Source organism: Syzygium oleosum, unplaced genomic scaffold (assembly GCF_021117445.2).
Source record: "Syzygium oleosum isolate NSW1041296 unplaced genomic scaffold, Sole_v2.1 Sole_v2.25, whole genome shotgun sequence".
Lineage (NCBI taxonomy): Eukaryota > Viridiplantae > Streptophyta > Magnoliopsida > Myrtales > Myrtaceae > Syzygium > Syzygium oleosum.
Window position 1 is genome coordinate 5,639,900 of NW_026607509.1, and position 14,090 is coordinate 5,653,989.

Sequence of the window (14,090 nt, forward strand, 5' to 3'; positions counted from 1 at the left end):
TTTTTATCTTCATTTATTTTTTTGTTTTCTATTTTCTTTTTCCATTTTTCCCTTCGTCGGTCATCGCCGAGCCTCGTTGATGGCCGGCGGACGAGGGCGGCTCTTTGCTAGTTCGGGAGAGGGCAAGGGTTGTCCTCGCTAGGCTAGGCGTGGGTGTCCCTTGCTCAAGATCAATCCTTGCCTAAGGTCTCAAGATCAATCCTCGCCTAAGGCCGACGACCTTAGTCGGCGGAGGAAAAAAGGAAAAACGAAAAAAGAAAAAATTGAAGGAGAAAAAGAGAAGAAAAAAAAAAGAAAAATGAAAAGAAAATATTAAATTGTCTAGGTTAAGGTTGGATGTTCTATTTCATCGATTAAGATTTAAGACTTAATTGATATAATTAAAATATTTATGACTAAATAAGAAAAAATGTAATAAATTTATAACAAGCTTCTTCTTTTTTAACACTTTTCCCCAGCATAGCGTCGAAGAGTCTGCCTCGATGCCGCCTCCTTCTTCTTCTTCTTCATTTGCGCGGACTGCAGTGTGACCGTGTGAAGGAGGAGCAGAGGGAAGATGAGAAGGAGGTTGGTTGAGGTGTGGAGGTCGGGGCGATGCTTTCCCAGCTCCTCCGCTCTCCTCTCCTCTCGTCGCGTACGAAACTTCAACTTTCAACTTTCAATTGCTTCGCTTTGTTTTCTAGCTCGCTGCCCTCGTATGCGATCGAAGAATTAGAATAGCTGTAATCGTTCTTCGACGTGGGCAGATTGTTGTTCGTAGGATGCATACTGCGGTCCAGCATCTTCTGTGTCTTATCCCATGTTCGTTTGTGTTGTGTTGTGTTGTGCAGAATGCTGGATCCGCCCCCTCGGTCCCGCTTCAGCAAGATAAGATGAAACAGTTACGTCTCCCAGGTGATCATCCCTGAATGAGTCTCTCCAATGGAGAGACGGTGTAGGAGTTGTTCTGCTGATGTGTCAGATTGTGTACCTATCGTCTCCCTCCAGGATTTTGCCGTCTGCTAGCGGGGTGTTTAACATACTAGATTCTAATATCTTCTTTGCTGACTTTACCAATTGTTCTCTTCCCCTGCTTCACTGTTGCTGCGGCGAAGTTTGTGACTCTAGGCTGGAGATTTGTCGTGAGCACAATTTCCATCCCCAATCCTAGTGTAATAAATCCACGATTGATGGACTTTTAGTTCATAGGTTGTTGTCGAGATTGTGTTATTTTATTGTCTAATGCATCATCCTTTTGGCTAACATGAAGATCTAGTAATTGGTTTCCTTGGATATCCATGGCATTACAAATACAAGATGAAGAACCTTGCCGCTGCCATTCTTTAGCGTCGGAGTTCGTGTCCTGATGTATCAACTTCCTTCTTTTTTGAAGGGACGGCCGGGGATTCTCTTATGGTCTTAATTGGGCTTTGGCTGGAAAAGGTGTAATTGTGAAGGATAAAGCTTTTCATAATTCGATGGTTTCTGAGCTGCATCAGAAAGGTGCAACAGTTGTGGGTAAAGCGGTTGCATCTTTTGCATCAGTACCATTTCTCTCTTTTCTCACCTCATATGTTTTCATCCTCATATTTTCTCTTATCTCCATGAAGAGTCCTTATCTGGCCTTCCAGTTCTTGTAAGAGGAACGAGCGGAGGAGCTTCAGAGTTTTCGAAGGCTCAGTCTAGTAAGCTTTTGAAGCAGGCACGTAAGATTTTAGCTCTTGGGTTTTGTCTTGATGATCCCTCCCTTTCTGTCCCCCTCTGCTTCTCTCTCTCTGACTTTGCTTTGTAGTCCAATTATGTGGTTGTTATGTCGAGACCTGTTCTTGTGATGTCAATTCATATCTTTTGCTGTTTTTTCATTCAGAATGCTGAATTGGAGTTTTATATGAACAGTATTATGGCAAGGACCAACAGCATAATGAGTAGGAAGCAAGTGACTCATTTTGCAAAATCGTGATTGGTTGCTCCACTTCAGGAAAGGGGCTGTATTGGTGGATGAAATGTAGCCACAGGAGTGCCAACTTTAGGGATTCTATTTTTTCAAACAAAATTTTTTTCTGTAGATGGAGCAATTTTTGGACTGTATTTTCAGATCTACAAGTAAAGAAGTGAATGTAGTCTTTTTCTACTCATTTTCAGGCAAATGTTGTTCTTACCACCGAACTTTTGCGAGACTTTGTAGCTTAGAAATCTTAAGAATTTTTTAATTATTCTGTCCTTTTAGCTCATTGGAGCTTTTTAAAAAAGGAGCCATCATCTGCCACCTCTTTATATTGCATAGATGTCACCGATTTGTCTAACCCAAGCCATGTCCATTCCTCCTCCGCCTGAAGGCACAAACCTTTGTAATCTTAGAAGAGTTTCTTTTTCTGTTGGAGTTTCATTACCTACCTCCTTGTCTGTACAGCATGGTCTACCCTTTAATTCCCTTTTTTTTTTTGGAAAAAGATTTGTATGCAGCAGCTTTGATCCGATTTTCTTGTCCGGCATTTGGGTCTTTTATTGTTCAATTGGCTTCATCCAGCATCGTTTGTTGGTTGGAGTAGCAGTTACTTCATATTCGTTCAAATGTGAGATCATGAATGGGCCATTTGTTTAATTTTTTTGGATTAATATGAATGCCGCAAAATTTCACATCATGTGATTATTTGTTTTTGTGGTCTAACACTTAATTGTATTGATGTCATCAGATCTGTTCTCACATCTCATCAATCTCCAACATTTATGTCTATGATGGGGCTATTGGTTCCTCGCCCAAATGCGATGCAAAAGTCCGTGTCATAAGTGATAGTCCCTCTGCTATACTATCTTTATCCAGTGTCCTATGGAAGACTCCCGTACGTGCAGTTTCCCATGATTCTTGTCCTTTGACAATTTATGTTGCCATGTCCATAAGGTATGCACAATTTGAAGTTTATTTCTCTATAGTTTTGAATTGCTAAAAGAATTAAGAGTTTGGTCATTTAGTAGCATTTGGATCTTCCTCACGTTTGTATTTAAGTGACAGGCATCAATGGTGTTGGAATTTTCTCCTCTTCTACTGATGATGAAAAGTAGTTCTATTTGTTATAAACTATAGCCAATCAGCATTGGATAGTCTAAGGTTCATATGGTTATATGTTTAATAGATTCATGGATGAAATTTAGGGTCAATCAATTAAAATTATCTTCTTAAGATATCAGAATTAACTTTCCACTCCTAGATTCCTTTTGACATGTTCTTGGCCCAAAAGGCTGGTTGACCATCAGCAAAATGCATCGGTTCATGTAAAAGAGACATTTAGCTTCTAGACAGAACATAAGTTGAAAATGTTGAAATTACAATTAAAAGCATCAAGCTATTCTAAGGGGGCTCTAAGAGTCCAGAATAACCGATAACTAGGAGTCCCAAATATGTTCTTTCTACCTTAGTTCATAGTGTAAGTATGCAAATTTTTATTATGCAAATCTTTATTAGGTTTCCCTATTGGTGTAGCTTCTGTGCTAGAGCCTTTCTGGGGAACTTAAAGGGAACTTGTTTCGTAAATAGTAAACTACTGTAAATATTTAAAATGAACTACTGTACATTTTATTTTTTTTTTGGTAAGGCTGTACATTTTATTTTCCTTCAATTGCATCTCTAAAACCTAAATCAGCTTTTTATGCACTTTGTGAGTTCTAATAATGATCCCTCTGACCCTGCAGTTTGAGTGTGGGCTCCAATATCAGTCTTGATCCTAAAGGCCATGATGGATTTATAGCAGCTGATGTTGAGAGGTCATCCGTTGTTCTAACTGGTAAAGCCTTTGCAGATATAGTTGGAGTTAAGGAGGCATTAACTGCTGTATCTGAACCTATCATATGTGCAAGGGGAGGCCTTCCTCTATCAGCAAGGTAAAGATTTTCATTTACTGTAGAGCTTACATGATTGATGTTCGTTCTGCTGTATGATTTGCATCTGAAGTCCATGAATTGCAGGCTTCTAGTGCATGGGTATAATGTGGTTCTCCTATTTGCCCCTGAGGCTCCTATCGTGAGCTGCAAAGACCAGTTAGAGTCTGCAGATGCTGGCCTAATTGTCTCTTCTGAAGGCACTGCACTACTCTTTCCAACTGGATATTCTGATGGCCCTAATGTATACAAGATACCAGATGCCATTGTCCTGGCATCGTCTGACAGGTAAGACAAGTCACCTGCATAAGACTAAGATAGGTTTTTTTTTGGGGACAGAAACCTGCATAAGACTAGGATAGTTACATAATGCTTTTCGCCACCGCTCCACTTTCTGGAGGCAATATTTATAATATCTCTTTGGAAAATTAAATTTGATCAGTCTAGCATCAATTTATTGTTCATCCAAATTGATTGGTAGTTTGTGAGTGATCCGCAAAAATCTGCCTGTGGCGGACCGGGGGCGGGGGAAGCTTAGGATGGCCTCCGGTACACAGTTGATTGTTTGTTGCCAGCAAATTACCTTGTCTTTTCTGCATTCTTCTTTTTCAAAATTGAGAATGCACCTGATGAATGACTGAAAACAAAGAGCCCTCTGAGAAAGTATCTTTCCATGAAATCATTTCTTTGTGTTCATGATGCCCAAAAGCTATGCGTTGTGGCTTTTTTCCTCTTAAATTTTCTACCTAGTTAACCGTGTACATGTTATAGTTCCTTAATTAGTTGTTTTCTATTCCTTTTTTCCTTTTCCTTTTCTATCGGATTATTCCTTACAGTTATCGTTACATGATTGTTCCATCTAATCCTTATATCAATTATTAAAAAATGCATACTCTTTTATTTTAGTACTTAATGAAAACTTTCTTTTATGATCTTCTAGCATAGGCCTTCATTGACCATTTCAAATGCCCAACTAATCTTCTTAACATGTGATATCTTGGAATTACAAGAAATTCCGTGGTCATTAGTTGATCGTGAGTGTCGACTTAAATGGTCATGTTTTCATTATATAAAATTTCAAGCCATCTGTATCAATTTACAAAATCAAATGTGATACATGAATGTGAATGTAATCTGAAGTGTTGGACTGCTATATCATGCCAATTGGAAACTGTCTATATATTCCTCATCTTTTAATTAAAGTGTTTCAATAAATGATTCTTGATACTTACTTTTGGTGTGGAAATTAGTGCTTACATTGGGTCTGCGAGAATTAGGTGACAGGGTATCCTTTGAAGTTGTCATGTAGGACGAGTTCCTACTGTGAATGGATCTGTTATCAAAACACCCAAAAATGTGAGGGTTGTATCAGTGATGTATAGATAACTTTCCCAAGACACTCAATTTTCTCTTTTTGTTTTCTTACCTATGAAGCTAAATCAGTACAATGTAATTTGGCAAGCCCCCGGGCAATATTCTAGGTCAGCCGCTGGTTCCTGCTCTTGTTCTGAGGGTGAGAGATGATTTATCTTATGTAGTTGACCATCATGTTGCTCTCGTTGGTGCCTAATTATGTTTGAACCATCAAAGGTGAAAGTTTGTTGAAATATATTCTCACACCACATTAGGCCATGTTGCTAAATATGCAACAAGAGCAACATGATGGTCAACTTTCTGAAAGGTCAATGTTGAACTTCACAGCATATGCCTCTTGACCCCCGCTCTTGCTTTTCCAACTTTTATATGTAGAAGATCCATGTGTGTTGCATGCATTTATTTTTACCTCCGCCGCATTTTGATTTCTCTACCGTTGATGTGCCTAAATGTGTTGGCATTGGTTTTACTTTGCTTCCCAGTACTGGCACTCTCCCTCCTTCGTCCAAGCTGACCCCTGAGCAAGCAGCTTATCATTTCTTAGCTGGCTATCAAAATGGGACTTTTACACCTGTCTTCAGCAAAGGTTCATCTGTCAATCCATTAGAACTTGCAAAGGCTCTTCTAGCCAAGGTTATATAGTACTCTCTCTCTCTCTCTCTCTCGCTCGTGTCCAAATAACTGATTTATTTCAAACTTTAACTTTCATTGCAATTTTTCTTAATTGCAGCTGAAAGACAACCAGATCTCATGTTTTCTGGTTAATGTCAGTGCAGGAGAGAAGGCTCCACTAGGTAGGGATGAACCAAGAAATAATTCAAAATGGCTGACGAAAGATATCTAAACTAAGGAAACATCTGCTTTGTTGTGTGTGTCCAATTAAATGTACACTGTCTAAAAACCTATAGTATTGCCCATTTTGAAAGGCATTTATCTCTCCATTCTTTGTCTTGTTGATTTGTAGATTCAGTCTGTATGATAGATATGTAGATAATGATTGTGATTAACTGAATGAATAATGCCCACAATGGAAAAACACAGAAATATTATCGAACCCCTTTCACGGGATGTTATTTGAAATAGTGAGTTGTGGATGTGTTATTTAGCCTAAGTAGAGAGTGGTTCATTTCGTTTACTCTTTATGGTCAGTAATTCTCCTTAAGCAATTGTTCCAATGGGGAGAGTGCTTATTTGGAGTCACACTGCTCAATTCTAGGTAACGAATTCATGAAGTTGGTGCAATCAACTCTATCCAAGAAAGTTCTACCCTTTGAGCCTAAAGGTAGGCCTGCAGTCATTGATCTGTCAAACTCTTGTTCATTTGGCCTGGAGACTTATTTGGTAGTTTTTGCAGGAGGATATTTGAAAGCAAAATACCAGAGCTTCTTGTCAGCCAAGTTTCCGGAGAAACCCGAAGAATTTCGCTTCTAAGAGAGTGAAGGCCCTGTCAAAATGTAGCTTCGTTTTCTTGAGTCGGTGGTTGTAGCTTTTGTACCATCAAACGTGATTTGTGTACATATATATATGCCCACGTTTCATTCCTTCGGGCCTATCAAGCGAGTTTGATGCATCTTCCATTGCTTTTAACGAGTTAATTGCAATTTGTAAAGTACTCTCATTCATTTGCTACCATCACCTCTATTGCCACCTTATCGAGCATATTTGAAGAAGAAATAATTCTGAAGAGTCCAGCAAATTGGAAAAATAGGTCTGAAACAGTTTCACTAATTAAAATAAACAATCGAGAAGATAAAAAAGGAATTTGTCGCCCCTAACCAATAGCAACTGGAAAATTTGTCGCCCCTAACCAGTCAAAGCATGTGCTATATGCATCGAGTTTATTTGATAATTGATGGAGTAAATTCATATTGCAGTTAGGAAGGGAACAATATCTTATTCAAGTAAAGAAGTAACTTTGTACTCTATAATCTTTTCATTCACTTTTAACATTATTGAGGATGCAAGGATATCTCCCTGTGGATTCCACCGTTTTAACGCATCAAAGGTCACTTGGAAGCTTGACATGCAACTTCCCCTCCATGTCTTTGACATGTAACTTTTGCAACCACTTTATTATTCCCTTTTATCTTTTCAAAGGGAAAGAAGATTCGTGTGTGTGGACAGATTACTTACAACAAATCTGCCGATATGGGTAAGGTGAGATGGTTCGATATAATAGAAGAAAAACAGTGAGTAGTTGTACCAAAGGGTACTGTTGAGGTGGGCAGAGCACATGGGAAGATAAAATGATTGATCAGCGTAGGACCCTCCCCCGAACAACATGTTCGCTTGAAATTCAAGGAATTGCAAATCATAATCATTTGTTTAAGCAAAGTAGTTGGTTAGGCAAATTGGCAGGAAAACTAACAAGGATGCATGACATCCTTAGAGAACTTGAGAGCCGCAAATCATGTTAAAGCTGTCAATCACTCGCTCGCGCGGACACTGAATGAATGGTGCAAATACAGGGGTTACCATCAACTCATCAAAAAAGGTTATGTGAATCCCGCGAAAGAACATCTAGGGTAAAGAACAATTTGCCCCGTAACAACTCATGGTCAGCAGGAAACCAATATCTCAAGGCAATCGCGAGAACGGGAAAAAAAAAAACAGAAACCAGAGCGTTACGACTTCATCTCCTGTTCAAATGTGCTTTTTCTGGTCCACTGTTTTCTCAAAGGGCAATCCTCGCTACACTAGAATACAAACAGCGAACAGCGAACCATTTAGGATTCTCATGGTATTCTTGTATCCTGTGAACAAAGAGAGACTCGGGGGGGGCGGGGGCGCGGGGGCGGCGAACGAAAAGAGAACCAAATGTTGGAAACAACAAAAGTTCTACGCAAACAAAGAAAATTTTTTATACACCACCATGAATAGAACCTTTGGAGTTCTCTCTGACATTTTAACATGCTTTTACCTATGTAGAACAGTGCAAAGCACACAGCAAGTACAATCTGTGACTCTACAAACACAACAAATGATTTCATCTTGTGACAGGGCAGACAAGCACAGTAAAGTTCAATACGAAGATCACCACTCCAGCAAGGCTCGTGTTTTTTTTTTCAGCAGGAACAGGACATTTGAGGGAAGACTAGAATCAATCAGGACATACGCGATTCCCCCAACCAAAGTGAAGCAAAAAGGAAACAAATGACAAAACCTGCAATCACACACCCCTTGGATGCTTAGCTAACCTGACAATGGAAACTAAGAGAATGTAATTGAGCAGATCCAGATGATAGCTGTATCTGATCTGCCCGTCTCCCGGTGAGGACAGATTCAGTTTTTTTCCTTTATTTCGGATTGCTTGCACCCTTCTTTTTGAGTAAACTTCCGAACTTGCGGAGCAATGGTTTCTTTTTCTTGGGAATTTGCTGCTTGGATGGTGAACTTCCATCATCATCAATGTTCTCTGATGAGTTTGTCCCGTTTATCTGATCGAAGCTCTCACCACCATCAGCCTTCAAGTCCGCTTCCTCTTCGACCGATTCTTGCTCTGGTTCTCTCTCTGGTGAAAACTCTTTCTTCTCGATTTTGCAACTCTCCCACATCTTGTATTCGACCTCTACTGAATCTTCTTCTTTTTCCTTGCTCTCATCCTCTGTTTTCCCATTCATACACTCACTTTTGGCCACAACCATTGGATCAGACACATCCTCTGACACATTATTCTGTTCCGGGGAATTTTCCACCCTAGATTCTTCATGTTTTGGTGGAATCTCCACTATGTGCTTTTCTTCTCTCCCATGTCCATTCTCCTCAGAGAATTCAACCACCTTCGGAAGCAAATCATAATCCTTTTCACTGTCCGAGAGCTCACCATTTTCCTCGCTGTGATGTTTCACCCTAGCTTCTTCAAGAAGCTTAGATAACTCGTCGGCCTTCGCAAGAGAAGCAGCTTCCCTAGTCCGAAGCTCCTCATTATCTTGAAGAAGACCCTGCAACTCATTTTCTTTGTCCAGTAAGCTTTCCTTCAATTTCATGCTCTCAGCCTTTGCTTCTCCAAGAGCTTCCTGTAAGTAAGTGACCTCAGCTTCGGCTTTGTTCAGGCTACCCTTTAGCAGAGCTTCTTCTTGATTTGCAGCACCAGCTTTTTCTTCAGCCTGTTCAAGCAAATTTAACAGCCTATCTTTCTCTTTTTGCAAGCAGTTCTTTTTTTCTTCTGACTGCTTCACACAGTCCACCAGATGAAGTTCCTTTTGCTCCCACTCTGCCTTGGAGTTCTCGTAGTCATTCTTGGATTGTTCGACAGCAGCTGCAAGAATATCCATTTCATGTTTTGCATCATCAAGCATAGTTTCATATTTCTCATTTGTCGCTTTCAAGACCAATTTAAGATCCTCCATCTGGGACTCACAGTTTTCATACTCAATTTGAATGCACACAAGCTTCTCTTTCGTATCCCTTGCTTCAGCAGAAACTTCATGCAAGGCTGAAGCTAAACTTTCCATCGCCTTTTTGCTCTTCTCTTCTTCCTCCTTGGAAATTTTCAAATCACTGACGAGTTTGGTTTTCTCTTCCAACAGACTCTTAACATCAGAAGCTGCAAGTTTCTCATTGTTCACAGCTCGAGTTTTCTCTTCCTTCACAGTATTAAGCTCAGTTCTAAGAGACTCGATCATTTTTCCCATTTCCGAGTTTTCTTGCTTCACCTCATCAAGGCGATGTTCTGACTCCTGCAGATCTCCCGTTTGTTTTCCAATCGTCAGTTCCAGCAAACCCACCTTCTCTTTAAGAGCAGCAACTTCGGATTCAGCATCATGAAGCAGATCATTGCTTCCCTCTAACTGTTTCATCACAGAAGTCAAAGATTCTGATGCTGATCGCTCCAACTTATTAGCCTCCTCTACACTTATCTCCAAGTCCTGGACCTTGATTTTCCATTCTTCCACTAGACTGCGTGCATAAGACTCGGCCATCTTTGCAGCTTCTAGCTCAACATTAAGTTGCTCAATAGAAGCTTCTCTTTCCGCCAACTTCTCCTCGAAGCCTTTCGCCTTCTCAAGTTCTTCTTTCAGAGAGTTAATTTCTTCCTTGAGCTGTGACACCATTTTGTTGTTTTCACTGGCCTCCGTTTCAAGCTTTGAATCAAGCAAAGTTTTCAATCTGGTCAGCTCGGCCGAGAGAATCTGCACCTTCTCTACATGTATCTCAGCAATTTTAGTTGCATCATCAGCATGGCTCAGTGCCTGGTTCTTGGCATCACAAGCCATGGCCAGCTCATGTTGAATCCTCTGGAGCTCCTGAGAAGTGGAGAGAAGAGCAGCCACATCCAAGGCATGTTGGTTTCTCACAGCTTCAAGCTCTCTCTCCCATTCTTCTTCCTTCTTCTGAGCAGCCTCGATCCCTGACTGCTCCAACTCAATAGCCCTGAACTTTTCAATTTCTGAACTCTCCTCGGCTCGCTTCTGTGCCACCAAAGCATCCCTAAGCTTTTCATTAGCATCTTCAGCTGCCTTTTGTGCTTCCTTGAGTTCCTCGAGAGCTTTTGCCTTCTCCTTCTCAATCAAAGCCACGTGTTCCTTTGCTTTCTTAAGTTCATCTTGAGCAAGATTTAATTGTGTCTGCACTTCAGAGGTCTTCAATACCCTTGAGGCCGGTTTCTGGAAGCACATAGAGAAAAAGGGCTTGTTATATTAGCTCGGTCCTAAAGAATGAATGGTTAAGCCATGTTCAGTGTCTTCCGAACAATTTAATTGCAAACTTCGAGCATTTGCACCAAATAGTAGACCTTGGGCATGTGCGGTGCCATTTTACAATATTTACAGCATGACTAGTAGTAGTTGCACATTGTTCCAGAAGCAGCCATTTATTCAGAATCATCAGATGGGTCTTTGCTGCTCTTTGAGGAGAAATATAGGAAAAAAGTTTGAAACAGTTCCGAATGCTACTTTGTAGAAACTGTACAGGGTGCTGCGAATTTGGAAGTAAAGGAGTAGGCATCCGTAGACATTAAACAGAACATTCAAAGTAAAGGACTTGTTGACTTACATCAGGTGGAGTGACGAGCTTGGGGGAGCGGCGATCAACTGTGGGTTTAGAGGTGACAGTGCGCGGGGAGCGATCAAACGAGAGGCGTGGATTGGGGGATGGAGTGGATGAATCAGGCTCCGCTTTTGTCAACCCACGACCCAATTTGCTAACTCTTGGAGTTGCTGGGGAAGCTTTGCTATGGGGAGTTTCCGACGAAGTGGATCTGCCGAAAATTCAAACTTCAGAACTAAATACAGAACAACATCACGAATTTAAAGGTGCCAATGAGAATGCAGCACAGTATTAGCGTATGGATCTAGTTGCAACCAGCTGTGGGAACTTGAAGCACCAATTGGACGAAGCAGCCCAAGTAAACGTTAGATAAGAGAACCGAAAAGAAGCAAACTTTACAAGATCGGCATTTGGAAACCATGACCCAGATCCAATCGGGAGTCCTAGAACAGCATACTAATCACTAAACCAAAGGGCAAACAGAGGAAGTCGCCAAGAAGTGAGGCCGGAATATGGAGAGCACAATTCCAGATCTAGTCACAGAGATAGATCAAAGAGAGAGGACACTTACTTGGGCTTGGAAGACATAGCTGAGGAGGGAGAAGGGTAGAAATGGTGGGAGAGTAAGCAGAGGATGTTGCTGTCAAAACCAAGAAAGGAGGTGCTACTCTTGTCCGAGTGTTAGAATGCCCACATTGCAAAGCTCGCGTCTTTCTTCTGTCTGGTGTTTCAATTAAAAATGAGACGAGGGCAGTTCAGAGATCAGGAGATGCAAGCGACTCTTTTTACAGCGGGCATGGCATCAGATGGAGGAGGAGGAGGAGGAAAGGGAGAGCAAGAATTTACATACGAACGACTTGACACCAAAAATTGGTTGGCTTGATTGTAACTTCTTCTTCTTCTTCTTCTCCTCTGCTTTTTTTGTTAATCATAATAATAAATAATATCTTATCTCGGGTTGTGTCTGCGGACCCATCAACGACAAAGCCCAAGATACAGATGCTCATACATACACACATCATCACATGGAATGGCAACATACTCTGTCATTCACGCAGCTTCTCGAATGGACGCAACTGCCCCTCCTTTTCTTTCGTTTCCTTATGCATGTCCCCAAAACTAAAGCGAGGTCAGTGACCCTGTTTCTCATAGGCAGAGCTCAAAAAGAGAGAGAGGACCCCCTCTCTCTATCCACTTCTTTTCTGCAAAAGCAGACAAGAGTCATGCCGGGTCTTCCTCTCCTCCCATGATTTTCTCACTCCCTTCCGTCCTTTTTCTCCTTTTTCTCTTTTCTTTCCTAACTCATCATTTCCTTATTTCAAAAACAAATGGTGTGTTTTTATAAACTCACCCAGAGTTTTCCTCGGAGATGGCCACAGTTGCCCTCAACAATCTTCTCATTTTCTTTCATTACTTGACTAACTCAGTGGGGAAAGACACACTCAAAAATAATAATAATAATAATAAGAGGAGAGAAAAATCGACCCTCTTCATGTGGTAATCCTTTAACCCCCTCCACAGTCAAAACTTTGATGCAGCATTTCGGGGCACCGGAGAATGTTAAGATAGTTCCCATCCGTAATTTCTGTAATGCTAACATAACTGTGGTCGGTAAATCCCGAATTATAGATATCACCCGCATGCTGACAAACTGAACATGGAAAAATTACATATATAACCGAAGGAAATTTCCTCTACGAAAACATGACCCGTGACGTAGCTACGGTCTTTGCCTAAATAAATTTTCACTTTTTGACCTTTGAAGTTGTCTTTTTGCATAATTAGCCACCAAAGTTCTTACTTTACAAAAATCTACAAAACCAATCTACCAGCATTTCATCGACATTCCTCCGCTAGTAAGTCTTCGAAAGAAACATTTTTCCATCTTGCTTTATGGGGGAAGCCGTCCACCAGCGCTTCTTACAACATCCGTCCTAGTTAAGTCATTAAGTCATCCAATAAAAAACGTTTTAAAAACGTGTAGAGAAATGAACTTCGCACATTTCTATTTACATTACTTCAAGAACGATAAATTTTACATTTCATAATTAGATATTCCTTTTGTTTCTCGACATCCGCTGCACCGCACTGGGATCAGTCTCCTGACATGACAGGTACAAAAGAAGAAGCGGAAGAAGAATAATGACAACATGGGAATGTAGATATAGTCGTTATTTAATGTGGAATGATACTTGGCAAATCTCGTCCGACTGGTCCGAGCTGTCCCACTTCAGATCCATGTGCCCAACTTCCACGCTAGAAAACTGAAACCTCGATCTCAATGCGCTGCCTCTTCCTTCCTTTCGTACAATTTTGTATTTTAATCGTCCCGTTCCAAACCCATTCTTGGGAAGGCGAAGTTTTGCAGACTTGTCGGGTCGTGTCTTACCATTTCCAAAGGCTTGATTCACTCCAAAAGGAAAAGAAAAAGAGGCTAAAAACGATCATGTGGAGAATTCGTGGCAATCAGTCACGTCGAGGAGCAACCATCAGTCCATTCTTTAAACTATTATGTTGATCGCGGACAGGAAGATGCAGCAGCTATAGATCCAACGCCCTGTTTAACAGGCAAACAAACACGCAACCCACACCTTCACTTCCACCAACTTATATGTTTACTTTGATCCGAAGCCTCCGCCAGCTCAAATGAAGGTTTAACATCAAGCAAGTAAGCCCAAAGGGATGATAACAGTTAGCTTTAAATACGAGCTAGCCAGCACCAGAACGATCTAGAGTAACTTCAGTTCTCCCAACACCCCAATAATCGCCATCAATCTATAAAAGCAAAAGGTAAGGGACCATCTCGTAGTTGCTGCCATTTCCTCATCAAGCAACAGTACAAGGAACTGACCCTCTTGCACAATCCCACGTACATA

General features: G+C 41.0%; 2 protein-coding genes across 12 annotated transcripts; one reads left to right on the forward strand and one right to left on the reverse strand.

The window, feature by feature from the left end:
- The first annotated feature begins 504 nt into the window (after positions 1 to 504).
- Positions 505 to 6,807, forward strand: LOC115687567 (phosphoenolpyruvate carboxykinase (ATP)-like). 10 transcript variants are annotated; one of them, XM_030613179.2, is made up of 11 exons: positions 505 to 634; positions 831 to 880; positions 1,373 to 1,482; positions 1,590 to 1,681; positions 2,673 to 2,878; positions 3,667 to 3,855; positions 3,940 to 4,140; positions 5,709 to 5,859; positions 5,957 to 6,020; positions 6,443 to 6,508; positions 6,581 to 6,807. In XM_030613179.2, the coding sequence occupies exons 1-11, from the start codon at positions 557 to 559 to the stop codon at positions 6,655 to 6,657; spliced, it is 1,284 nt and encodes a 427-aa protein (XP_030469039.1). In that variant the 5' UTR covers positions 505 to 556; the 3' UTR covers positions 6,658 to 6,807. The 10 variants fall into 10 exon arrangements, with proteins under 10 accessions (XP_030469039.1, XP_030469038.1, XP_030469043.1 ...); XM_030613178.2 differs by having other exon boundaries at positions 510 to 634; positions 1,373 to 1,497; XM_030613183.2 differs by having other exon boundaries at positions 617 to 634; positions 831 to 894.
- Positions 6,808 to 8,062: 1,255 nt separating this feature from the next.
- Positions 8,063 to 12,185, reverse strand: LOC115687565 (WEB family protein At5g16730, chloroplastic-like). Of its 2 annotated transcripts, none has more exons than XM_056302693.1 (4): positions 12,061 to 12,185; positions 11,786 to 11,935; positions 11,221 to 11,425; positions 8,063 to 10,832 (listed from the first exon to the last, which is right to left on the reverse strand). In XM_056302693.1, the coding sequence occupies exons 2-4, from the start codon at positions 11,800 to 11,802 to the stop codon at positions 8,523 to 8,525; spliced, it is 2,532 nt and encodes an 843-aa protein (XP_056158668.1). In that variant the 5' UTR covers positions 11,803 to 11,935; positions 12,061 to 12,185; the 3' UTR covers positions 8,063 to 8,522. The 2 variants fall into 2 exon arrangements, with proteins under 2 accessions (XP_056158668.1, XP_056158669.1); XM_056302694.1 differs by having other exon boundaries at positions 12,065 to 12,174.
- Between the last annotated feature and the right edge of the window lie 1,905 nt (positions 12,186 to 14,090).

Excerpts from the sequence above, each read along its gene's own strand:
- LOC115687567 (XM_030613178.2), top strand. The coding sequence starts at position 557 with ATGAGAAGGAGGTTGGTTGAGGTGTGGAGGTCGGGGCGATGCTTTCCC. Across the intron at positions 2,879-3,666 it reads TATGTTGCCATGTCCATAAG|TTTGAGTGTGGGCTCCAATA; the intron begins GTATGCACAATT and ends CTGACCCTGCAG. Across the intron at positions 6,509-6,580 it reads TCTACCCTTTGAGCCTAAAG|GAGGATATTTGAAAGCAAAA; the intron begins GTAGGCCTGCAG and ends TAGTTTTTGCAG.
- LOC115687565 (XM_056302693.1), bottom strand. Across the intron at positions 10,833-11,220 it reads AGCTCGTCACTCCACCTGAT|AAACCGGCCTCAAGGGTATT; the intron begins GTAAGTCAACAA and ends ATGTGCTTCCAG.